Source organism: Larimichthys crocea, chromosome XXIV (assembly GCF_000972845.2).
Source record: "Larimichthys crocea isolate SSNF chromosome XXIV, L_crocea_2.0, whole genome shotgun sequence".
Classification (NCBI taxonomy): Eukaryota; Metazoa; Chordata; class Actinopteri; family Sciaenidae; genus Larimichthys; species Larimichthys crocea.
Genome location: NC_040034.1, coordinates 8,958,281 through 8,983,028, shown reverse-complemented (window position 1 = coordinate 8,983,028; position 24,748 = coordinate 8,958,281). Strand labels below are relative to the sequence as shown.

Genomic DNA, 24,748 nt, shown 5'->3' with positions numbered 1-24,748 from the left:
GAATATGCGTTAAAGCTTTTATTTTGAAGGAAGCCGGAAACAGAAGCGGCTGTCTCACTCCTCCGAATCGTACTAGCAGCAGATACGGTTGGTTTTTAGCGAAGATGCTCGTGTTACATATATTAACTTGAATTTCTGGTAAAATATAATAAACATTCAGTGTATTAAATTTATTCAACAGGGTTTTCCCAAGCTGGCACTTTTTTTTTCTCCCGTCGATTAATTCATAGCGGAACTCTTGAGCAACCCCGTTTTGTCGAGGGGAGAGTTTGAGTCCGACACTAGCTCACACAGGCTGATGCAAGTTAAATGAGTGAGCTGAGTGAAGAACACTGCACGGTACGATCACTGTATTTATCTGTAATTACACCAGACAACCAGTTATTTAATGTAGCGTCTATAAGTTTATCATCTATGACACGTGGCGGCAGCGTGACGTGGATCTAGTAACAGACGATTAGCTCAGTCAGCTGTGCTGTGTGTGAGTGTGTGAGTGTGTGTGTGTGTGTGTGTGTGTGAGTGTTCACAGCTGCTGGGGAAGGAGACACAGATAAAACCTTAAATCTGTTATTATTACTGTATACTGTTATTAATAATAACACTACCGTCATATCATCAGTGCTGTCACCATCATCCTGCCATTATCTACCTGTTTATCTTGTGTTTTTTAAGTGTCCCATTCTGTGTTTTTATTTTTTATTTTTTCTACCTCAGTATTTTATTCTATTGTATTTTTATTGTATTCAAATATACCTGGATATATCTGTTTGTCTCCATACTAGATGATATTCAGAACATGTCACGTTATCTTTTATATTTAATCACTATATTCTTTATTAGAGAGACAGAGATACACTTTATTAATTGTTTTTTTTTCCTACATTTACATCCAAACACACATACAGTACAAGTACAAAGGCTCATATATATGTTTACCTTTTTCAAAGATATGCATGGGCTCATAGGTGAGCTGGCACCTCTCCAGCTACCAGTCCACCTTCCATATTTTTGGTCCATGCTGGACTTGAACCGGTCACCCTCACATTACAACATTTTTGTCCTTGTCTGTACATACATATATATATGTATACCTTTTTATATGTACATAGTTTTTTGTTCTTGCCACCCAGGATTAAGCTCCAAACCTGGGGCGACAGAGCCTTCTATGTAGCTGCCCCCTTTCTCTTGAACTCTCTCCCAGACTGTACTGACTTGTCCACCTTCAAATCACTGACAAAAACACACATTGCTTTTAATGCTTAGCTTAGTCTAATGTGTTTTTAGTGTCTTTAAACATCCAGGAAAGCGCTTTTAAATAAAGTGTATTATTATGTTTATGTCTACTTTTACGTGTCAAGTTTTCTGTTTTGTTTTTTAACTGTACCTGTGTCTATATCTGTATGTTCTATGAGAGCGAAGTGTAACTGCAGACATGTACACACGTACTTTGCGAATTAAAGTGATTCTGATTCTGATTCTGATTACAAGCCAGTGTGAAGACGATGACAGACTGTGAAGGAGCCATGAGTCCTGTGGAGCTCTACGAGAAACTGACAGCACAAGGAGACCAAGTCAGAGCCTTGAAAACAGCGAAAGCTCAGAAAGTAAGTGCTCGTAAACGACTGTGTAAAAATGATAATATGACTCTGTGGATTAGTTATTAATGGGTTGGTTCATTTAAATTGAAAAAGAATATGTTATCACTTATTGCCAGTGGTACCTAGTCCTACAGTAGGTTTTGTTTTTAATTGCCCCGGTTTCAAGACTATACCACAATAACTAGTCTTTTAATATCTGTGGGTGTAATATACTTTTAGAAGCAATGTTTCAAATCAGTGACTATTTTATGCCCAGATTAGATTTGAATTAGACTCTTGCATCAGTGTGATGTACTTTTATTTGTTAGGTATTTCATTTACTGCATTAGCCAAAAAAAAATCCTGTAGTTATTTTATATACTTACATATGTGTGCATATATAACACAATACTGTGATATAAAATTACACACACTGTGATATTCTTATAATCCAAGTTAACTGCACAAAAAAATCCCAAAATGTAACTGTTTAACTTTAAATTTAATATCTTCACCCAGAGTAACCCGGGCATTGTTTCTAGATTGACACGTGGCTGTCTTTAACTGGAGTTTTTTTTTAACTCTTGTGAGAACCACAAATAAAATTCCATCCACCTCCATTGTTTTAGCGCGTGCAGAAATCTTAGAAGAAGCAGGTAAAACAGCTGAAAACAAAGTTAACTGCACTGGTATATAATTTGGGTGGACTGAGAATTGCTTTTACGCCGCCGCTTAAATCTGTTGGGATTTGGCTGCTTTTATTTCTGTGTGTCATCTAACAGCAGTGTTTGGGTTCCTCAGGCTGATATCGACGCTGCTGTCCAGTTGCTGCTAAAACTGAAAGTGGACTACAAACAGATGACAGGTCAGGATTACAAAGCAGGCTGTCCACCCTCAGAAAACACTGTTGCTCCTGACAACGGGCCAGCAGCAGATGGCGCTGACGATGAAGACACAGTTGACCCCTGGAACGTTTCCACCACCAACGCTAAGGGAGTGGATTACGACAAACTCATAGGTAAGATTGAAATGAGTTTCAAGTCAGGCCTGAAGCTGAAGTTTGGGCTGTCTAAGTAGCTCACCTGGTTTGATTTCAGCTCTCTGCCCTTGGCTATACGTCACCCTCTCTCCCTCTTTCCTGTCAATCTTCAAGCCTAAAAAAAGAGCTGAAAGTTATATGTCAAATGTATTTTTTTTTAACTTAAAATATGAATGTCAGTAATATATTTTTTAATATGGGGATAATTTAAGTGTAATGTCATTTAAGCTATACAATTCACCTTGTGTCATGTCTTTCCATAGTGAGGTTTGGCAGCAGTAAAGTTGACAAGGAACTGGTGGACAGAATAGAGAAAGTCGCGGGACAGCAACCTCACCGCTTTCTCCGAAGAGGAATGTTCTTTTCACACAGGTCAGCATTTTAGGTACTGGAAAGGTTCCGAAATGTTCAGTCATTGTGGCATTATCGTTTTCTAGTTCCTAATTCTTGACTTCCACCGTATGCATGCTTCACAATTCAACATGTGGCACATCCTCTTTTATATTTAGTTATTCTGAAACCGAAGGGAAGTTAGTCAGCATACAAATTTACATTTGAACATTTGACCTAATTGAGATTTTCCTGTTAAGTAAAACAAACGATGGCGAGAAGGTGACAGATCATGTAGGAATGTAAATAAATTCCTCTTGTTGTTGTTCCTGGCAGAGATATGCATCAGGTACTGGATGCGTATGAGAAGAACAAGTCCTTCTACCTCTACACAGGCAGAGGCCCGTCCTCAGAGTCCATGCACGTTGGTCACCTCATCCCCTTTATCTTCACCAAGTGAGTTCACCCTTGATAATGTATTGATATCAAAGAGCTGTCTAACCCAAAAGGCAGGGTTAAGTGTTAAATCAGCAATGCACAATCTCAAAATATGATCCAAATCATTCACCAGTACAGCTGATCTTAGAGTTATAACTAAAACTTCTTTGTTCCAGATGGTTGCAGGATGTATTTGACATCCCCCTGGTGATCCAGTTGACTGACGATGAGAAGTACCTGTGGAAGGATCTAACACTAGAAGACTGTAACCGCTTCGCTGTGGAAAATGCCAAGGACATCATTGCCTGTGGCTTTGATGTCAACAAGACCTTCATCTTCTCTGACCTCGACTACATGGGGTAAAATATGACAACAAGCTGTTTTTATATTCCCATCTGGCAGACCTTAGTGCTAAGGTTTCCTATGATGTGTTAGAAGCCCCAACATTGGAATAAAAATGTTATTTTAGTCTTATTTTTTATTATTTCCTTTTTTATTTTCTGCAGTGCATCACCTGAATTCTACAGGAATGTGGTAAAGATCCAGAAGCATGTGACATTCAACCAGGTCAAAGGCATCTTTGGCTTCACAGACAGTGACTGCATTGGTAAGACAACTGAAGAATCATTGAACTCAGCTCACAGTACTTTGGGAAGAGGAAGAAATATGAAATCAAGTGTCTAGTTTTTGGTTACAGGGCTGCAATTTTAAAAAGGCCAAATTCTCATATTTGGCTGCCAAACACAAAGGGATATTTTCAAGATGTGATTTCAAAGTGTCAATAGTTTTGTTGGTCCTTCATGGTGTTTATTATTTTTCATCTATTCAGGAAAGATCAGCTTTCCAGCCATCCAGGCAGCACCGTCCTTCAGTAACTCTTTCCCACACATCTTCGGTAGCAGAAAGGACATACAGTGTCTCATCCCCTGCGCCATAGACCAGGTCAGGACAGCACCACAGTAAAAAAAAAAAAACACATATTAGCATTGTATGTTGCAATGACGTATTTGTATCTACGCTCTTGCTCATCCAGGACCCCTACTTCAGGATGACCCGTGATGTAGCTCCAAGGATCGGTTATCCCAAACCAGCGCTGCTGCACTCCACCTTCTTCCCTGCCCTGCAGGGAGCACAGACCAAGATGAGCGCCAGTGACGCCAACTCCTCTATCTTCCTCACTGACACGCCCAAGCAGATCAAAAACAAGGTGCTGCTATCAATAGTTATTACAATCAGTAGTTGGATTTATGTTGTGTATGATTGATGACTCACTATTACTCACAGATCAACAAACATGCATTTTCGGGAGGAAAAGACACAGTGGAGGAGCACAGGAAGTATGGTGGAAACCCAGACGTAGACGTCTCCTTCATGTACTTGACTTTCTTCCTGGAGGACGATGAACAAGTGGAGAAGATCAGACAGGTAAGGGTGGACATCAGAGAAAACAAATGATATTGTCCAGGCTTTATTTCTTGTTTGAATCACACTCTTTCCTTTGTTGTGTTCATTCAATCTCCTCTCTGCAGGACTACGCAAGTGGAGCTCTCCTAACAGGAGAACTGAAGAAGATTTTGATCGAGACACTGCAGCCAATGATCGCCCAGCATCAAGAGCGACGCAAACAAGTCACAGACGAGACAGTCAAGCAGTTCATGACACCCAGGCCTTTAAATTTTAAATTCTAGACTGCTTGAGTGTCAACATGCATCATGTCACAAATCCCAGTACAAAAAGAAATAATTTAATCCATCTTTTTCCATTGAAGATTATCCTAATATGTTATTATGAGAAGACGGACATTTTCTCACATACTCTGCTTCTTGACCGAAGAGAAATTGAAATGTAAATTACTGGAACTATGATGTGCTTGCGCCGTGTCAAACTCAAGCATGGCATTGCCCGAGCCTCCATGCTAATTGTCATGCTACTTGTTAGATTCCCGCTGGCTGCACCAAATGTACACATTTGTCTTCATGAAGTGTTTTGCGTTTGCAGCACTGCTGTAACATCACATGAGCGCTGAAATCAGCTCCGGATGAAAGACTATTAAAGTGGAGTACAAATGTACATTGTTGCATAAATCTGCTTAGTGACCAACAACAACACAGTTACACACATACACACTCTAAAAACTGTTAAGAGGGATTACTTTGATTGGAAAAAAACTGTGTTGTTATGTTGTTTATGGTGTTAAGAGATAGTTGTAATGATGATAGCAGACACATTATAAGAGTTTTAGTATTAAGAGCTTAGTAGGCTATCAGTGTCTTGCTCAAAAGAACTAAAGCAAATGTATTGTTATCATTAAGGGACTTGACTCAAGGTAATTAAAGAGTGAAGAAGTTTTACTGACTATTAAACATTAAATTGTACATGAACAACAAAAAATATATCTTTTTAAAACACATGTAAAACATTAAACAAGTTCCAAATCATTAATACATATGTATTTTATTTAATGTAAGTATTACATTATAGATGCATAATTCTTGCACCTGACACACCTTCACTATGTAGGCATAATTCTGCATTTAAACATTATTTTAGGATTAGAAAAATAAGAATACAAGTATGACACTGGACAGCCGTTAGCCAAGCTGTCAACTCACTAGTTTTGTTTTGTAATCATAAGAAATTCTTAAGTACAGCTGTCCATATTTATGAATGTGCAAAGTATTCTGGAGGTACATGGAGAGATGTACTTTGGTCCATGTTGCACTTGAACCAGCCACCCTCAAAAACTCTGCGAAATTCACATAAAAAGCAAAAGTGACAGCGAGTCAGTGTTTAGTTTGTCCGCTCAGGGCTACTGTAGAAAAATAGCGGTTCAACATGGCGGACTCCATGGAAGAGGACCCACTCTCAGGGCTCAAACAAAACACAATGATTCTTTTTTTCAGGTGATTTTACACTAATTAAAACACACTAACGAATACTACATTCAATTCCTACCCTGGACCTTTAATCCTGTGAAATTTTGCACATTCCTGCACATATATATTTCACATTTTTGTGTTTCTTTTTATGTTTATTGACTCTTGCAGATATGTTTGTTGTTATGCACCAAAATATCAAAGGAAATTCCTTGTATGTGTAATTGAATCAAATCAAATCAGATTTTATTTGTATAGCCCAAAGTCATAAAGTACATTTGCCTCGGAGGGCTTTACAATCTGTACAGGGAGTGACACCCTCTGTCCTTAGACCCTCGGTTCCAGTGAGGAAAAATTTTCCCAGAAAAAAACCTTTAACAGGGAAAAAAGGTGAAAGAAACCTCAGGAAGAGCCACAGAGGAGGGATCCCTCTCCCAGGACGGACAGACGTGCAATAGATGTCACGTGTACAGGACAAATCAACACAAACATATTGTACAATTACAATGAATGATAAAATGACAATGAATTACAATGAATGATAAAATGATTACAGTAGCAGTGGAACCTGTGATAGAGATAGAGAGACACAGATGCACAGCAGCAGCAAATCATCAACTAACTATAAACTGTAATGGAGATATGGCAGCAATAATGACAGTGGTAATATGTGTAGTGGATCCACGAGAACCTGCTAGATGACAGAGCACAGAAACTGCTGGGGAAGAAGTTTAGTTAGTAACATGCATTAATGCTGATTCCCATTTACATAGAGAGACTTGTTGCAGCTGCAGGTCTGCACATGTGTGTGTGTGTGTGCGTGTGTGTGAAGTTGAACTCTAGTTGCATGCTTGACGCTATCCGTCATGATAACACTGTTGATTTTGACGTCGGGGGAAAGCCGGGAAAGGGAAGGATCAGCAAATGATAGTGATAGTTTTCTGCAGAGACCAACTCCAGCTCCAGCTCCAGCAGCCAATGGGTTTAAGGGGCGGACAGTACCCGCTAGGGGAGTTGTTCACCTCCAAGTAATCCGATTGGGTTGCGTCAAAAAAGGGCAAACACGCTTCTTCTTCTTCTCTCTCTACTTTGAACACCCGCCTCTTCAGTTCACGGTTACAGAAATAGAAAAAGCTTTGGCTGTAGGAGAGCCTCCTTTAATAGTGAGAAGTGAGGACACATCAGCAAGGGGGAGAAAAAACAAAAACAAAACAACAACAACTAAGTTCCGAGTCCGTGTGATTGTCTTTAATCGGAAGAAATCAATCTGGAACCTGCTTGGTGTTCAAGGGGTGGGGGGGGCTTTGTAAATAACCAAATTTAGACAGAACAAAGTACCAACCCTCCTGAAAGGCTTTGTGTGTTTAACACGCTTTGACACAAACGATAGATTTGTGAGGGGGATGGCATTGGACTTCGCTGCGGGCTGTATAGGAGGTAAGTAACAGAGGAAGCTAACTAGCATTAGCCACGCGTGGACAGCTCCAGGTCTGTCTGTCTGTCTGTCTGTCCCCTCCCAGCTGCCACGTATGAGAGACATTATAAACAAACAATAAAGACAGGTTAGAGACTTCAAATAATAATAATAGCAATAAAAAAGAAGCTTCAGCTGGTTTTATTTCTCTTTTTTTTAAACACTCTGCAGGATAATTTACCGGATGTAACGTGAAGTAGCATTCCATATTTGGAGCTCAGGGAGTTTATGTTGTGTTGTCATTCATAAAAAAAAAAAAATCCTAAAAAATGTGTTTTATTTATTGAGCTCACATGCAGCTAATCTTAAAATAAGAATAAAAACAGTGTCGGATACTCTAAAAGTATCATTATTATTATATGATGACATTATCAGTATGTATTGTGAAATAACCCTCACCACTCCTTCTTCCTCCTTAGGGAGTAACCAACACCCTTTTTTTATTATTATTATTATTTTTTTTAATTTAAAGGAGGTTGTCTGTGTTTCTTTCTAAACTCTCTAAACTCCTGGGAATTTTCTCAGCTGTTTTGTCTTTTCCCCCTCCCAAGGCCAAGGTCATCCCAAACTGCAGCAGCACATCCGGATAATCTCACTACAGAGCACAGGCCCTGGTGTGATTTAAAAAAAAAAACACAAAAAAAAGACATTGAGGTTGAATCTTTGAATGAATTTGAATTAAGCAGATCGTGAATGAGCATGTTGATGACTTTGGGTTGATAGTTTTGGAGTTGGAATATACAGCCTGATTTGTGCTGTTAGATATTCCCCCTAAAACTGTGACACCAACACAACTGTGGATTATTTTGTTATTCATTCGTCAGAAACAGGTTTGTCTTAATGTTTTGGTGCATAACAACTAAAAAAAAAAACAAGTACTGGAAGATATAAATGTATGGATAATGATGATTTTAAAATGAAAAGAGCTGCACTGCTTTGTGCAGAAAGCACAGTAAGAGTGATAGTCTTTGATAAACATCCATGCAACAGTGCTCGGACACTGTTTGAATATTATTATTATGAATTATTATTATTATCAGTAGTAATATAAGAAAGAAGAAGAGATACTTTATTAATCCCTCAACTTTAACTTTATTTTGGACACATGTAAGAATAAAAGGTCCTTAGCACGTTAGATAAAAAGAGACCAGATACACAGTAAATAAAAACAGTAAATGCATCACATATGCAGTAATTTAATTGAAAATCTTTTTGTAATCATTAATTCTTCATCAGTAATGACAGCTCATTCTGTCTGTGGTTGCAGACGTGAGAAAGGAAGAAGAAGATTCATTATGAAACTGAAATGAACTGTGTACTAACACAGCAGTCAACCACGAGTGCGTTACGTCTCATCATTAGATCTCTGATGATTTGAATATCTTTAGTCCGATAGGTCCTAATATGACATGGTCAGAAGTTAATATATAATATGTGTAGAATTGATTTTTTTGGCTCGTTGGTATATGTCAAGGACGCGGGGCACTGTTAAGCTTTCGTCACTGGGTATAGTGCAGTGACCAGCTGATTCTTTGCTCTGACTCTGCTGTTGTGAAACGAATCACCTGATCACACGCCACTCCCCCCCCAAATCAAACGACTAATGACTAATTGGTAATTTATAGTGTAATCACACCATTACTATTATTTCTTTTTAAATCGTGTCTCTTGTTTTTCAGGTGCTGCTGGTGTTTTGGTGGGACATCCATTTGACACTGTGAAGGTGGGTGTCTTGTTCGATCATCTTCACTATTTACTAATGTTAGGCAACGACCTGATCCAGTACCGCACTGTTAAAATGTCGTAAGTCAGACGATTCTGAAGTTACACAGTTACAATAGGAATGACATAACTGAGCTAGAATGATTGATAACTGAAGGTTTGTTAACTTTGTTGTTAATAATAATATCAGGATTTATACAGTATAGAGAGTAACACCTTCAGCAGGCTGTAAAAGAGAGAACTTTAGCTTCTTTATATCGTTGTCCACCACCAAACAAGTTAGTAGTATTGTTGCATCTGACAGATACTTGTATGATCAGAAGTTTAAGGAGGTGCACTCCCTTCATTTTTAGATTTTAATTAAATAATCATTCATCATAGACTGTTTATGGACATTCGTTTCCGTTACGTCATTCTCTGATTATAAAAAAATCATTGTTTTCAATTCAGAGTCACATGGTGTGTTAGGATTCATAAACCTGTTTTACGCAGTACTCTGGCTCAAAGCCACAGAAAGAAGTGAAAACAAGCACACGATTGTTTAAATCTGCAGCTTCCACTAACATACACACAGAGATGGTGAATGGTTTGGTTGTAGCTCTTTTGTGCCTTGCTTTTAATGTCACTGTGTTGTAGATGAGAGAGAGAAATAAACAACCTCTCCATGGAAATGTGACCTAGTAAGTATGGTCAAGTATGGTCTTTTTTTCCCCCCTCCCCTCTCACCCAATGTCTTGTCTTGAGCTGTAGAAATATATAAAGCACAGAGGACATTTTGTTTTTTGTACAACTTCATAATCCGTAGATTTTTTTTTCTCCTCCCTCATATTGCACCCCCTAAGCATCCTTTTTTATCCTGAAAACAACCATTTCAAAGCACTGCTGCCTGCTTGTTTCCCTTTAACCCTGTATTAAAAACATGTGGATTATAGTTGTTGTGGCCTTATTTCGCTGCCGTACAACTCTAACATGAGGGCTGTCACCCACAGGTGAGGCTGCAAGTTCAAAATGTGGACAAACCTCTGTACCGTGGGACATATCACTGCTTCCAGTCAATCATACGCCAGGAGTCGGTAAGCTTCCTCTTAATGTTTCACTCCGTTTTTTAAAATATTATTTTTTCTTGGGCTGCTTTTTAAATATGTCATGGCTGTCGAGTAACGCCATGTGCTGCTTAACGTGCCAACGCGGAGGCCGATCCAATTAAAGTGTCCAGCTGCAATCCTATCTCTAAACACAGGCGTCATTCGGCAAGTTCCTAACATGGGGTGTTAGGGGTGAAAAGGTGGGCGGAGGGGGGGAGTGTCTGTCAGCTGGGGTCAGAGAGGAGCTTAGACCTGCATGTGCTAAATAAAGCTTTGGACGTCGTGCCATTTGAAGTAGAGTATGCTTGGTCTCTATGAATCTCTGATCGCTGTTTCACATGGAGGTATTGGATCGTATTCCTCTCACAGTACAATGATAAAATGAATAATTCTCCTAATTTTAAACATTTTGTCACTCATGTAAACTTGATCCTGAAAAAAATGATCCTGTCGTCGTCTCTTCTGGTGTTTTATTTTTATTATTATTATTTTTTAGTCTGTCCTCCTTTTCCTGTTTTCACTCATTATTTAGAGCTAGATAAGTCCTCCCTGGAAATTAGGCACGTAAAAGTGCATGAAAAGTGTTGTGAGCTATGTTTAATCTGCTTCTTTCTTTAGCTGCCATGATTAAGGGTTGATATGACAAACAACAATGCTGCCTACATCCGCAGGCAAGAAGAAACAAACACGAATATTTATCATGTTTTTGTTTTAGAAGTATTGCTATGTTCCTGTGATGGCCTCAAGGCTTTAAAACGTCGCATCAAACAGGATTTTATAACATCTGGTATCTCAGTTGTTGCTCTCTCATTACTGGACAGCACAATATTAATGCTGTGCTTCATTTAAAGGAGTCATTAAATAATTAAAGAGTACAAGTGATGCATACATTCTAGGACTTAATTACCAATGGTGATCTCAGTAATCGGTCTTTGTCTCTGCAGGTTCTCGGCCTGTACAAAGGCATCGGCTCGCCAATGATGGGCCTGACCTTCATCAATGCCATAGTTTTTGGCGTCCAGGGCAACGCCATGCGCAAGCTTGGCTGCGACACGCCTCTTAACCAGTTCCTGGCTGGAGCTTCTGCTGGAGCCATCCAGTGTGTCATTTGCTGCCCAATGGAGTTAGCCAAGACACGCATGCAGATGCAAGGAACCGGAGAGAAGAAGTCTAAGAGGAAGATGTACAAGAACTCCCTGGACTGTCTGGTGAGAATCTACAATAGAGAGGGAATCAAAGGTATCAACCGCGGCATGGTGACCACCCTGCTGCGCGAGACGCCTGGTTTCGGTGTGTACTTTCTCACTTATGACATGTTGACACGCTCCCTGGGCTGCGAGCCAGAAGACCCTTACATGATCCCCAAGCTGTTGTTTGCTGGGGGAATGTCTGGTATCGCGTCCTGGCTCTCCACCTATCCCGTGGATGTGATCAAGTCGCGTCTTCAGGCGGACGGGGTCGGCGGGGTGAACCAGTACAGTGGCATCATGGATTGTGTCAGACAGAGCGTGAAGAAGGAAGGGTGGAGGGTGTTCTCACGTGGACTCACGTCCACCTTGCTCCGCGCGTTTCCGGTGAATGCTACGACATTCGCCACCGTGACTCTGTTTTTGTTGTACATGCGCGAGGGAGAAGAGTGTAGCATTCAGGACTCGGAGCCGCAGTCCGTCCAGCTGCAGCCTCTGCAGACGCAGACGACCAGCATGTAAAGCCGCTGTGCAGCTACTACAGTCATCAGCAAATCCTACTGATCCTAGATGAGCATCAGGAGCTTCAGCAAAGTGACCACATGTAGTATTTAAATAATATATATTTTAAGATAAAAAAGCTGCATTTGTAAATATGGTCTGTTTTTAAACATCCTTGGTTTTGTACACACTCTCTTTTAATTTAGGAAACTTGACGGTTACATACGTTACTGTACGGTGACGGTTACAGACGTTCCTAAAATGTGGAGTCAAAAAGAAAAGAAATGCTTCAGGTCATAATGGAATATGTTTGGACTTCATCTTAACAACTGGTCTTAGACATGCCTAAAGTACTCAGTAATAGTGACTGTTACCAAAGAAAGTCTACAAAGTCTGGCATATTTGTGAACATTAATGCATCTGTACTGTTGCTTTTTCAAACTTCCATCAGTGAGATAATTGTGATTTTAAAGATTTAATTTATTCATTTTGAAGCGTTTGACCAGTCCATCATATTCTCTCCTCATGGTGTCCAAATGAAGTCATCCCGTTACCGTTAACTCCATACAGAGTGAACATAGCACTTCATAATCTTATCAAAATGGTTACAAATACAATGAATGCCTTGTACGTGTAATTGTGTAGATATTGTTGTATTCCTCTGAGGTCAAAGTTGTCGACACTGTCAAGTTTTAGTCAAGTGTGAGGTTACAACTATCTTTTTATTGCATTTTCTTTTTTTGGGGGGGGTCTACTTTAATAATCTGCCTTTTTACGCCGATGGTCATAATGAAATTACAGATGTTGGCTTGATTGTAGTATAACAAAATGGTTTAGACACAAAATCATGTGTAATAATTTCTCTAAGATGTTTAATTATAATCACACAATCGATGTCTAAAACCAAATCAGATGCAGTCATCAATCTTTTTCGCGTTGGACATTGTAACAGTGTCCAGTGCAAGCACCTTATGCTACAATTTTAAGCACATGTACGAATAAAAAAATATTTTTCACTTCGATTTTAATTTCTTCCGTTTCCCATTAACTGCTAAGACAGTCGGTCTAAGTCAGAGAGAACAGCTCTGACCTCTGTATTTTATCCAGTTAACAGCTGATTAAATTAAATGTTTTACATTTTGTAGGTTTAAAATGGATGAAATTTTACTTTTTTCAAATCTACATGTTACCTTTCTTATAAATCAGTGGCCGATTTTGAAGACTACAGTGTCAAAAACTGCTTTGGGGTAGTCCAAAAACAATGTACATACTGTGAATGTGGTGGATTTTGTTCTTGTGTCATCCTTTTTAAATGTAAAGATCTCTCTCGGCTTTAGATTTCTTTAATTACAATTTTTCTGTTTTGAGAGTTCTCTACTTTGTGATGTACATTTGTGTAGGTTTGTTTGACTGTACCGCTGGGTGATGCATGATTGGGCTGTTTTTACTGTTTAACGTTGCCTTTGTGTTACTTGTGTACAATATCTTGCACCAAAGCAGCATGCACACTGTGTATTTTTTTTTTTCTTTTTTTTGAGAGAATGATGAAATAAAAGCCACATTTTTTTTCTCACATTTTCTGAAAGTCATGGTTCTTGGTACAGTTATGGATACTAGGTATATTACTAGGTATTTATGTAATCTCAACCAGGATAAGAAGAAAGGAAGAACTCCTCAGGAGAAAAAGATTAGGAATGAAAAGATGAATGAGTCTTAAGTGAGTTTAAGTAAGAAATCTATAAACAAATCAACCCCTTTATATATATATGTGTATCACAGGTTGTACTCGACACAGACTTTTAAATCTTTTAAGGGGAGCACTAAAACGCTTCAACACAATGTACAAAAATAGCAGTTTATTGAAGAAATTACACCATATTCACCTCATTCAAATGTATTCATTATTATAAAATATTCAAGTGTCAATCAAATGTTGGGTTGTTATGCACAAAGTATTCATCACCCAAGTGATTACAAAGAAAAACGGCATAAAACAAATATGCCTTTATATCATGAAACCCACGATGTAGTATAACTAAGTTGAGCGGGGTTCTCATTCAATTTATTGTGCAATATTGTTGAACCAAAATCATGAGGCTCTTCTCTCATTGAGAGATTAAATGGAGCTATTTTAAGCAGCAGCAACAGTCCCAGGTGAGACCTAAAATAAATAAAGCACGACTGGTTGAGATTGATCTCAGATTCTCCTCCACGCTGCTGTTTACTGCTTTTTGCTGGTTTTGATGAGGAAGGAGTCACAGGAGTAGCGCAGGAAGCAGTAGATCTCCTCAGCTCTGGATCGACTCATACAGCCTCCCCTCTGTATGGCTTCGATGGAGCTGCAGGAGGAGCAACAAAGGAGGTGAGAAGATGCAATATTGCTGTGCCATGATACACACATGCGCACACACTTCCTTTACCTGTTTATAAGTTGAGCAATTGACTTGAAATTGTGGCTCAAGCTGAGGGCATGGACGTAGTTGACTGAGGGCAGGCTCAAGTACAGCTGCAGGGCCTGCTGCCTGTGCTGCCCTTTGACCTCCAGCGGTACAGCGATGCCCTGGCCTTTACGCTGCTCCAGTTTTGCCAGGTCTGCCAGCAAGCCGGCGCTCTCTCCAACGTCACTGCTCCACAGCAAGCGCACCCCGGCGCGCACCAGTGCTGTTAAAGTGCTGTCATAGTGTTGTGTACGCTGAAAGGGACGTGACACTTCACCTGTGACGGGGACAGTTATAGAAAACCGGAGGATATGATATGTCACCTCAGAAAGTAGATCAATGATGAACCTGTAAAGTACAAGACTAATATTTAACTACATTTGTCTTAACATGAAGTCATCAAAGCAATAGGCTGACTGACTGACCTGGCTTGGTTCTGTCCTTCTCCACTATCAGACAAACACGCTCAAACAATCCCTGCAAGCTGTTCACCCTTTCAGCCAATCGCTTCCGGTTCTGCATTGCGGCCAGATCTGATTGGCTGTACCTCTCCACGGCCATGCGGTTGCTGACAATGAAGTAGCTGCCGTCCAGCGAGCAGACGTGGACGGTGGCAGCGTGGTGTTGACGCAGGCTGGTTATCAGCTCCACTCCGCTGCTGATACAGCGGCTGTCCACCAGAATGCAAACCGCTGTGGATGGAGCAACGACTGATGAATCCTGCACGGTGGAGTTGGCAGGGAAAGTCTGGACAGAGAGAAATAAACCCTCAATATAGTTAATCTTAGGTTTTTCTGATCATTTATATTACTTTTACACATTTGGTATGACCCTATGGACAGGTGTCATCATGTCTGCTCGTACCTGGGGTTGTTTCTTGGAGGATAACAACATCTCTGACTCTGTAAAGTCTAATTCGTCAGAGAGCAAATGCTGATTTTCTAACCTCTGGCGACATCTGCAGGAGAAAGAAAACAATGCTCTAGTGCCTGATGGATGTTTGTGTTTGTTTTTTATATAGAAAATGTGTCTTTACCTCTCCTTTTGCTGATCTTCAACCACCGATCGCCTCTGTGCATTGCTCAGCAGTGATACTTTGGACGCTATGGTTGAAGATGAGGAGGCAGACGAGGGTTTCTGTTGCTCTACTACCTTTGGCCACATGGTGTCAGCAACACCACCTCTTGTGTTGAGATTTCCCTTCTTACTAACTACTTCTGTCTCCTCCTCACTAGAATCATCCATGCGTATGACACGGGGGCGCTTGGTTTTCACCCCAGCTCTCCGCTCTGGTGGAGCTTCATCTGTAGTCTTAGTGCCGACTCTTGCTCTGGCTTTGTGCAGGAAAACACGCCTTCTGGTGGCATACTGCCTCTTCCCGTCCACGTATGAATCTTCGGGTATAAGTTCAATGTCTTCAGCCTCTTCCTCGCTGCTCTCCAGCTCCTCCACCTCACTGCCCACCACAAAGCTGTCCTCTGCATAGGTTTCATCCATCTCAGGGACCTGGGACCAAAAGTTAGGAACATAGACTGGAGGTCAATAATTAGAATAAAAATGAACTAAAGTTTTAGGTTTTTATTTGCATTGAGTAAAGAAAGGCTGGTGGCAGTATACCTGTGAAAATATGTCCATGTTGTGATGATTTCTGTAGGACATTTTGAACTTGCCCTGGACTGCAGGGCTTCTCACTGACTTCAGGTAAACACCATGCATCTCCGATTCTGACAGAGAGAGGACAGGAAGCGCAAATGTAAATGTTACAGCACAAAACCTTCAGCCTACCTGAGCTCAGACACTCCACTGAAGATCCATTAAAACCGTGTCTTGGAAGAACCATGATGTTTGTACCGTTGAGTCCCTGTGAGCAGTGTGTGTTGTCGACCACGAAGCCTCCAAGAGAATGATCCTCCTCTTCTCCATCCTCTTCATCAGATGACACATCTGCCCCGTCGTCTTCCTCTGACAGCTCCGCTTCTTCGTCCAGGAACTGACGCGCTTTTCGACGCACGTCGTGCTGAGAAGGGAACGGCGGGAAATGTCAGGCTTGATGGATGCTGAAGCTGTCTGTGCATCTGACAGATATTTACAGACGTGACAGTTTTATGTAAGGACGAGGGTTTATATGATGGTATTTTGATAAACATTAGCAGCTTTGTTTCTAGTAACACATCAATGACCACAGCTGTGTTTGCATGTAAACAGATTAGTCACCCTGTTGTATGCAGTCATATGAAAACATGACAAATAAATGATTGAATTCAGATTTAGATGATAACATCCTACAGAACCGCCTGTTGCCACACAGACCTTGGCTTTGCCCCGTTGGACCTGTTGCCTCTCAGCTGCTGCAGTTCTGCGTGTGAATACCGACTCATTCTGGAAATCATCATCAGAAGCGGCTTCGCCCTCCATTTCATCAGTCTGGAGAACAAATGAGTCATTTACTGCACAGTCAATGGTCCGTGATATTGCGTGTTATCAAAACCACGATTATGAGTGCAAAGTATTAAAGTGAAAGTGTTCAAATCAAATGCGGCGTACTTTGCTGCTAATGAAGAAAATCTTACCGTGTTAAGCGCAGCTACACGTTTCCTGTTCACAACCACAGGAGAGTCCACGTCACTGGAGGTCTTTGACTAACAGACACAAAACACGTTACATTACGTGCTGTACATACACATTGCATTCTGTGGCCGAACACGTGCAAGTTTGTCCGTGTGTTATGTGATATATGTTGTCAAAATACGTTTTTCTTTCAGGGGGAAAAAAAAATGCTCCTTTAGTACATGCCATGACTAGGTTGCCATGACAACTGCAGATACCTTGGAAATGATGGACAGAGGCAATCAGATATCTGATTTAGACATCCTGTTGTTCTTGTACTAAAGGTTATGATTTGCACCTCATCATGTGTTGATGCCTGTATATTCTGTTACACTTTTAGCCCTCTTTGTACTATGTCACACACAAAAAGAAAAACGTATATAAACTGTAATAAACATGTAACAGATGTTTAAAAAATATATATAATCACTGTATTAAGATGTGATAAATTGTTAATTTATTAAATATAATAATTATTCTAGGTTCTTGAAATCAAACAATCAGCAGATTAATAAAAAAACATTAAACGCAGCCCTAATATCAACAGGCCTTGCTCACCACATCTGGGGACGACAACAGGTTGTTCTGATTTCTTCTTTTAGGGACCACAACGTCATCCTCACTGTCACTGATGCTCTCCACTAAGAAAGAAAAAATTCAGAGATCTTTACAGAAAGAAGCAAACAAAGTTTGACATTTTTACGTTTAAGAAACATGTTTCTTGCATGGCAAACAAACCTGGATGAGGAGGGGAGTCAGCCGCACAGACAGATCCCTGACGTGTGCTCTCTGTCTCTGCCGCGTGGCCCTCCAGTCGTCTCCGCTTTAAGCTGGAGAGTAATGACGGGGTGCGAGGCCCGGCATAACCAGGCAGGGGTGTCCGCCTAACTCCTGGTGATGAGATTGGAGATGGGAGCGCACCACCTTTAGACATGAAAGGTGAAGCCAGAAGAGAGGACGGTTCTCTCTTTCTGTGCTCTGACAGCACTTGTGGTGTAGAGAAATTAGGGTCACTGGACTGTGGAGGCTTTGTCAGTCTATGGAAGCTGTTATAGGGGGTGGAAGAGTCGGAGACAGCCGGCATTTTAGGCTGTGGAGAGATCAGTGTACGTGGGGCAGGAACATCCACTTCCTCTTCCTCAGAGTCCTCCAGTGAGTATCCGAGTTCGAAGTTGATAGGGAAATAGTCATGGGGGCTGCCGGATGAATCTGAATTTCTTTGCACTGTGGGAGATTTACATTGAGCTGTCATTGAACTGTTAGTTACAGGTTTGCTTGCTGCTGGTGTGTGTGAATTATGTTTATTATCTGTACTGCTATGGGTGTTTGTGTCCTGAGTTATGAGCTTAGCGTGTGGAGTTATGCCTGTTAAATCATGTGCTGTGTTTAACCTACGCGCACTTTCAGCTGTGTGTGCAGTGCTGAATGAAGTTGTTGGGGTATGTGTGTGTAAAGTGTTAGACATCTTTGCTATGCTATGAATGTCTCCAGCTCTGGGGGATGTCCTGGGTGTGACACCAGGAGTGGAGATGTCCGGTATGGTCATCTGTAGGAAGGCTTCGTCATCCCCGAACAGATCCATGCTGTCGTCGATGTGAGGGTCCCTGTCGTCTTTCACACCACCATCTGTCGAGTCTGGCATTTCCAGATTCCCCACATAACCCCAGCAACCCTCTTTTTCCTCTGTCATGCTCTGATTCTTACGTTTTATTTCACTTTCTGCGTCCTTGCCAACCCATCCTTCCTTGAAAACCTCATCACCTGTCTCCATGTTGGTATCTCTCATATCATGATTATCGTTCTCTTCCTCTTGCCCAAAAACTTCATCCCAGGTCGGGCTGTCTGCTGCTACGCTGCCCCTGCTGCTGACGCTCCGTCGCTGCTCCTGATGAGGCCAATCATGATAGATTTTACCATCCTCTTCATCCACTGGAGGCTTGTTTGAGTCCGCCCTCGGTGAGGCATTGCCAGAGCAAATCATCAACACTTCATCTTCGTCATCGTCAACATCCAGAGTAAAGTTGACGTGGAAGGGCTGATGAGGCCGCAGTGGAGAGGGAGGAAGTGATTTAGCAGCCATGTCGGCCTCTAAATCTTCGGTCAGTGACGGTGGAGATCGGGACAGAAGCTCCGCCACGTTGGCTAGGATGACCTTCAGATTCTCATCTCTACCCAGGCAGAGTTTAGCAGAGGAGGGAGGAGGTGGTGAATCCCATTTAGGAAGATAGAACATGGCCTCAAGTTCAACATCTTCATCTTCATCAATATTTGTCATCAATTGCGAAATTCTGTCTAAATTTAAAGGCTCGTTGACCGGGTGCTCTGATTTTATGACATCCTCATTAATAATGACAAAATCATCATCCATGTCTGGGCAGTCATTGTTTGAGGGACGAGGACAAATTGCCTCAGGGCCTGGGTGATCCGTGATGTTATCATTAGGCGCCTCAGTATCATGTGGAACAGGAAGTCTTCGTTTTGTCCCGGCTTCTTCGTCGATGCATTCGAGATCAGAAAACGTTATGCGAGACGGTTTGGGTTTGTTGTTGGTAGTTTTAGTCTTTGTGCTCTTCGGTTTCTTCTGTCCATTCTTCACATGGCCATCAGCTTTGTGGAGATAAGGAAGAAGCTCCTGTTCGTAACGACATTCCCCCTAAACACACACACGAACACACACACAGAAGAGTTGTATAAGAAAAGATCCCCTCTGCAGGAGAAACATGGTCAGGGAGCTGTAATCAGCCTCTGGACTGGGACACGTGATGCTCAGGACGGCAAATTCAAACAGCTTGAGTTAACGCTCATGTAGTAATCTAATCAGGAAGTGTCCTATGAAGAGATGACTCACTGGAGCCACACATGGAGCGCAGAGAACAAGTCTAAGGTAATAATTCACATTCAAATCCATACTAAAGATGGATAATTAGATCTCGTTCTACAGAATAATCATTTTTAGGACAAATCCACTTTAAAATCTGCCCAAAATTAAAATATTCTTCCACCTGATTCTCGTTACACCCCAGTACGCACACACACATCATGATCATCCGGCACTTGTCATCTGTGCAAACCATATGATGTGGAAGTGATTCAAGGAGAGTGGTATCCTGCTCGGGCCGACAGGGTGCCATCAAACCAGCGGGGTAAGGATGCTCAGTGAAGAGAAAAGTAAGAAGTCTAATGTAGAGTGAGAATTAGAAATAGCCCCAAGCATTGTTAAAAATGAGAAACTGACATATTAAAGAAATGAGTAATAGCTCACGTGAAAATGTGCCTCTGTGCACTGTTAGAAAACGGTCTATTCATGCTGGCAGCTAAGCTTTATATCACTTGGACAGGCCATACAGACCTTTTGATCCAGATAGAGTTGGAAAGATTAACAGGTCACTAAGGGTCAATGTACTGTCCTATGTCACCAGCCTGCTGTGTTGTGGAGAAATTGCTGAAGTCGAAGGTCAATGGTGAGGTCAGGAGGTGTTATTACTATCTATTATGTCTAAGAAGGCAGCAACAGGTCTCTTCGACCCTGGTCACCACAGTGTTGAGATAGACTGGCACCTGTTGTTCCCAATCAAAGCCAAACAACTAATACTGAGGACCTCAAGACCCACACGTGACCTTGTGTAACCTAAGGATAGAAAATTCCATAACACGCTGTACCACCTATTCAACTCGAGTCAGTTTACTGCACAGTCAATGGTCTGATATGCGTGTTATCAAAACCACATTATGAGTGCAAAGTATAAAGTGAAAGTGTTTCAAATCAAATGGGGCGTATTTGCGGCTAATAAGAAAATCTTACCGTGTTAAGCGCAGCTACACGTTTCCTGTTCACAACCACAGGAGAGTCCACGTAACGGGAGGTCTTTGACAACAGACCAAAACACGTTACATTACGTGCGGTACATACACATTGCATCGTGGCCGAACACGTGCAAGTTTGTCCTGTGTTATGTGATATATGTTGTCAAAATACGTTTTTCTTTCAGGGGGAAAAAAAATGCTCCTTTAGTACATGCCATGACTAGGTTGCCATGACAACTGCAGATACCTGGAAAGATGGACAGAGGCAACAGATATCTGATTTAGACATCCTGTTGTTCTGTACTAAAGGTTATGATTGCAACCTCATCATGTGTTGATGCCTGTATATTCTGTTACACTTTTAGCCCCTCTTTGACTATGTCACACACAAAGAAAAACGTATATAAACTGTAATAAACATGTAACAGATGTTTAAAAATATATATAATCACTGTATAAGATGTGATAAATTGTTAATTTTATTAAATATAATAATTATTCTAGGTTTGAAATCAAACAATCAGCAGATTAATAAAAAAACATTAAACGCAGCCCAATATCAACAGGCCTTGCTCACCACATTGGGGACGACAACAGGTTGTTCTGATTTCTTCTTTTAGGGACCACAACGTCATCCTCACTGTCACTGATGCTCTCCACTAAGAAAGAAGTGGACAGACAGAAAAAATTCAGAGATCTTTACAGAAAGAAGCAAACAAAGTTGGACATTTTAACGTTTAAGAAACATGTCTTGCATGGCACAAACCTGGATGAGGAGGGGGGAGTCAGCCGCACAGACAGATCCCTGACGTGTGCTCTCTGTCTCTGCCGCGTGGCCCTCCAGTCGTCTCCGCTTTAAGCTGGAGAGTAATGACGGGGTGCGAGGCCCGGCATAACCAGGCAGGGGTGTCCGCCTAACTCCTGGTGATGAGATTGGAGAGTGGAGCGCACCACCTTTAGACATGAAAGGTGAAGCCAGAAGAGAGGACGGTTCTCTCTCCTGTGCTCTGACAGCACTGTGGTGTAGAGAAATTAGGGTCACTGGACTGGGAGGCTTTGTCAGTCTATGGAAGCTGTTATAGGGGGTGGAAGAGTCGGAGACGCCGGCATTTTAGGCTGTGGAGAGATCAGTGTACGTGGGGCAGGAACACCACTTCCTCTTCCTCAGAGTCCTGTGAGTATCCGAGTTCGAAGTTGATAGGGAAATAGTCATGGGGGCTGCCGGATGAATCTGAATTTCTTTGCACTGTGGGAGATTTACATGACGTGTCATTGAACTGTAGTTACAGGTTTGCTTGCTGGGGTGTGTGAATTATGTTTATTATCTGTACTGCTATGGGTGTTTTGTGCCTGAGTTATGAGCTTAGCGGGTGGAGTTATGCCTGTTAAATCATGTGCTGTGTTTAACCTACGCGCACTTTCAGCTGTGTGTGCAGTGTTGAATGAAGTTGTTGGGGTATGTGTGTGGAAAGTGTTAGACATCTTTGCTATGCTATGAATGTCTCCAGCTCTGGGGGATGTCCGGGGTGTGACACCAGGAGTGGAGGCCGGTATGGTCATCTGTAGGAAGGTCGTCTCCCCCGAACAGATCCATGCTGTCGTCGATGTGAGGGTCCCTGTCGTCTTTCACACACCACCATCTGTCGAGTCTGGCATTTCCAGATTCCCCACATAACCCCAGCAACCCTCTTTTCCTCTGTCATGCTCTGACTTACGTTTTATTTCACTTTCTGCGTCCTTGCCAACCCATCCTTCCTTGAAAACCTCATCACCTGTCTCCATGTTGGTATCTCTTATATCATGATTATCGTTCTCTTCCTCTTGCCCAAAAACTTCATCCCAGGTCGGGCTGTCTGCTGCTACGCTGCCCCTGCTGCTGACGCTCCTTCGCTGCTCCTGATGAGGCCAATCATGATAGATTTACCATCCTCTTTATCCACTGGAGGCTTGTTTGAGTCCGCCCTCGGTGAGGCATTGCCAGAGCAAATCATCAACACTTCATCTTCGTCATCGTCAACATCCAGAGTAAAGTTGACGTGGAAGGGCTGATGAGGCCGCAGTGGAGAGGGAGGAAGTGATTTAGCGCCATGTCGGCCTCTAAATCTTCGGTCAGTGACGGTGGAGATCGGGACAGAAGCTCGCCACGTTGGCTAGGATGACCTTCAGTTCTCATCTCTACCCAGGCAGAGTTTAGCAGAGGAGGGAGGAGGTGGTGAATCCCATTTAGGAAGATAGAACATGGCCTCAAGTTCAACATCTTCATCTTCATCAATATTTGTCATCAATTGCGAAATTCGTCTAAATTTAAAGGCTCGTTGACCGGGTGCTCTGATTTTATGACATCCCATTAATAATGACAAAATCACATCCATGTCTGGGCAGTCATTGTTGAGGGACGAGGACAAATTGCCTCAGGGCCGGGTGATCCGTGAGGTTATCATTAGGCGCCTCAGTATCATGTGGAACAGAAGTCTTGTTTTGTCCCGGCTTCTTCGTCGATGCATTCGAGATCAGAAAACGTTATGCGAGACGGTTTGGGTTTGTTGTTGGTAGTTTTAGTCTTGTGCTCTTCGGTTTCTTCTGTCCATTCTTCACATGGCCATCAGCTTTGTGGAGATAAGGAAGAAGCTCCGTTCGTAACGACATTCCCCCTAAACACACACACGAACACACACACAGAAGAGTTGTATAAGAAAAGATCCCCTCTGCAGGAGAAACATGGTCAGGGAGCTGTAATCAGCCTCTGGACTGGGACACGTGATGCCCAGGACGGCAAATTCAAACAGCTGGAGTTAACGCTCATGTAGTAATCTAATCAGGAAGTGTCCTATGAAGAGATGACTCACTGGAGCCACACATGGAGCGCAGAGAACAAGTCTAAGGTATAATTCACATTCAAATCCATACTAAAGATGGATAATTAGATCTCGTTCTACAGAATAATCATTTTAGGACAAATCCACTTTAAAATCTGCCCAAAATTAAATATATCTTCCACCTGATCTCGTTACACCCCAGAATGCACACACACATCATGATCATCCGGCACTTGTCATCTGTGCAAACCATATGATGTGGAAGTGATTCACGGAGAGTGGTATCCTGCGCGGCCGACAGGGTGCCATCAAACCAGCGGGGTAAGGATGCCAGTGAAGAGAAAAGTAAGAAGTCTAATGTAGAGTGAGAATTAGAAATAGCCCAAGCATTGTTAAAAATGAAAACTGCCTTATTAAAGAAATGAGTAATAGTTCAGTGAAAATGTGCCTCTGTGCACTGTTAGAAAACGGTCTATTCATGCTGGCAACTAAGCTTTATATCACTTGGTCAGGCCATACAGACCTTTTGATCCAGATAGAGTTGGAAAGATTAACAGGTCACTAAGGGTCAATGTACTGTCCTATGTCACCAGCCCGCTGTGTTGTGGAGAAATTGCTGAAGTCAAAGGTCAAGGTGAGGTCAGGAAGAAAGAAAGTGTTAAGGAGCCTCTGATGTCTTATGCGTATTATTTATTGACGCTTGTACAAGGAGAATTAGAGACACTCTCAAAGTTCATCAGAAGTGCCTGAGTCGGTCTCACATTCTGCCCCAACTCACCTGGTGGATCGACTTTAAACCCAAAGATAACACCACAAATACTACACGCCCAGAATTAGTCAAAGAGAATGTGTTG

General features: G+C 41.8%; 3 protein-coding genes across 6 annotated transcripts in view; 2 read left to right on the top strand and 1 right to left on the bottom strand.

Annotated features, from left to right (window-relative positions):
* The first annotated feature begins 29 nt into the window (after nt 1–29).
* wars1 (tryptophanyl-tRNA synthetase 1) lies at nt 30–5,454 on the top strand. 3 transcript variants are annotated; one of them, XM_019259178.2, is made up of 12 exons: nt 30–87; nt 182–339; nt 1,489–1,604; nt 2,379–2,595; nt 2,880–2,988; nt 3,283–3,402; nt 3,561–3,743; nt 3,891–3,991; nt 4,214–4,326; nt 4,418–4,591; nt 4,669–4,809; nt 4,914–5,454. In XM_019259178.2, exons 3-12 carry the CDS (start codon nt 1,503–1,505, stop codon nt 5,070–5,072), a joined length of 1,419 nt encoding a protein of 472 aa, XP_019114723.2. In that variant the 5' UTR covers nt 30–87; nt 182–339; nt 1,489–1,502; the 3' UTR covers nt 5,073–5,454. The 3 variants fall into 3 exon arrangements, with proteins under 3 accessions (XP_019114723.2, XP_027130558.1, XP_019114722.2); XM_027274757.1 differs by having other exon boundaries at nt 31–87; nt 1,493–1,604; XM_019259177.2 differs by lacking the exon at nt 30–87 and having other exon boundaries at nt 128–339; nt 1,493–1,604.
* Nucleotides 5,455–7,275: 1,821 nt separating this feature from the next.
* slc25a29l (solute carrier family 25 member 29-like) lies at nt 7,276–13,798 on the top strand. Its single transcript, XM_019259179.2, has 4 exons — nt 7,276–7,697; nt 9,414–9,457; nt 10,446–10,529; nt 11,486–13,798. The coding sequence occupies exons 1-4, from the start codon at nt 7,664–7,666 to the stop codon at nt 12,248–12,250; spliced, it is 927 nt and encodes a 308-aa protein (XP_019114724.1). The 5' UTR covers nt 7,276–7,663; the 3' UTR covers nt 12,251–13,798.
* Nucleotides 13,799–13,896: 98 nt separating this feature from the next.
* The window catches only part of fancm (FA complementation group M), a 39,972-nt gene continuing 29,120 nt past the window's right edge, over nt 13,897–24,748 (bottom strand). The window contains exons 15-25 of one of the 2 annotated variants that reach the window (XM_027274823.1): nt 18,013–19,927; nt 17,833–17,915; nt 17,238–17,306; nt 16,978–17,091; nt 16,519–16,684; nt 16,285–16,391; nt 15,704–16,173; nt 15,532–15,625; nt 15,093–15,414; nt 14,650–14,944; nt 13,897–14,568 (exon numbers count right to left, since the gene is read on the bottom strand). In XM_027274823.1, coding sequence (XP_027130624.1) covers nt 14,451–14,568; nt 14,650–14,944; nt 15,093–15,414; nt 15,532–15,625; nt 15,704–16,173; nt 16,285–16,391; nt 16,519–16,684; nt 16,978–17,091; nt 17,238–17,306; nt 17,833–17,915; nt 18,013–19,927 — 3,753 coding nt within the window. In that variant the 3' untranslated portion in view covers nt 13,897–14,450. Of the gene's footprint in view, nt 14,569–14,649; nt 14,945–15,092; nt 15,415–15,531; nt 15,626–15,703; nt 16,174–16,284; nt 16,392–16,518; nt 16,685–16,977; nt 17,092–17,237; nt 17,307–17,832; nt 17,916–18,012; nt 19,928–23,601; nt 23,730–24,748 lie in introns of those variants that run through there. The other variant, XM_027274824.1, reaches the window with a different exon arrangement.

Excerpts from the sequence above, each read along its gene's own strand:
- slc25a29l (XM_019259179.2), top strand. The coding sequence starts at position 7,664 with ATGGCATTGGACTTCGCTGCGGGCTGTATAGGAG. Across the intron at positions 7,698-9,413 it reads CGCTGCGGGCTGTATAGGAG|GTGCTGCTGGTGTTTTGGTG; the intron begins GTAAGTAACAGA and ends CTTGTTTTTCAG. Across the intron at positions 9,458-10,445 it reads ATCCATTTGACACTGTGAAG|GTGAGGCTGCAAGTTCAAAA; the intron begins GTGGGTGTCTTG and ends TGTCACCCACAG.
- wars1 (XM_019259178.2), top strand. The coding sequence starts at position 1,503 with ATGACAGACTGTGAAGGAGCCATGAGTCCTGTGGAGCTCTACGAGAAA. Across the intron at positions 2,989-3,282 it reads GGAATGTTCTTTTCACACAG|AGATATGCATCAGGTACTGG; the intron begins GTCAGCATTTTA and ends TGTTCCTGGCAG. Across the intron at positions 3,744-3,890 it reads TCTGACCTCGACTACATGGG|TGCATCACCTGAATTCTACA; the intron begins GTAAAATATGAC and ends TATTTTCTGCAG.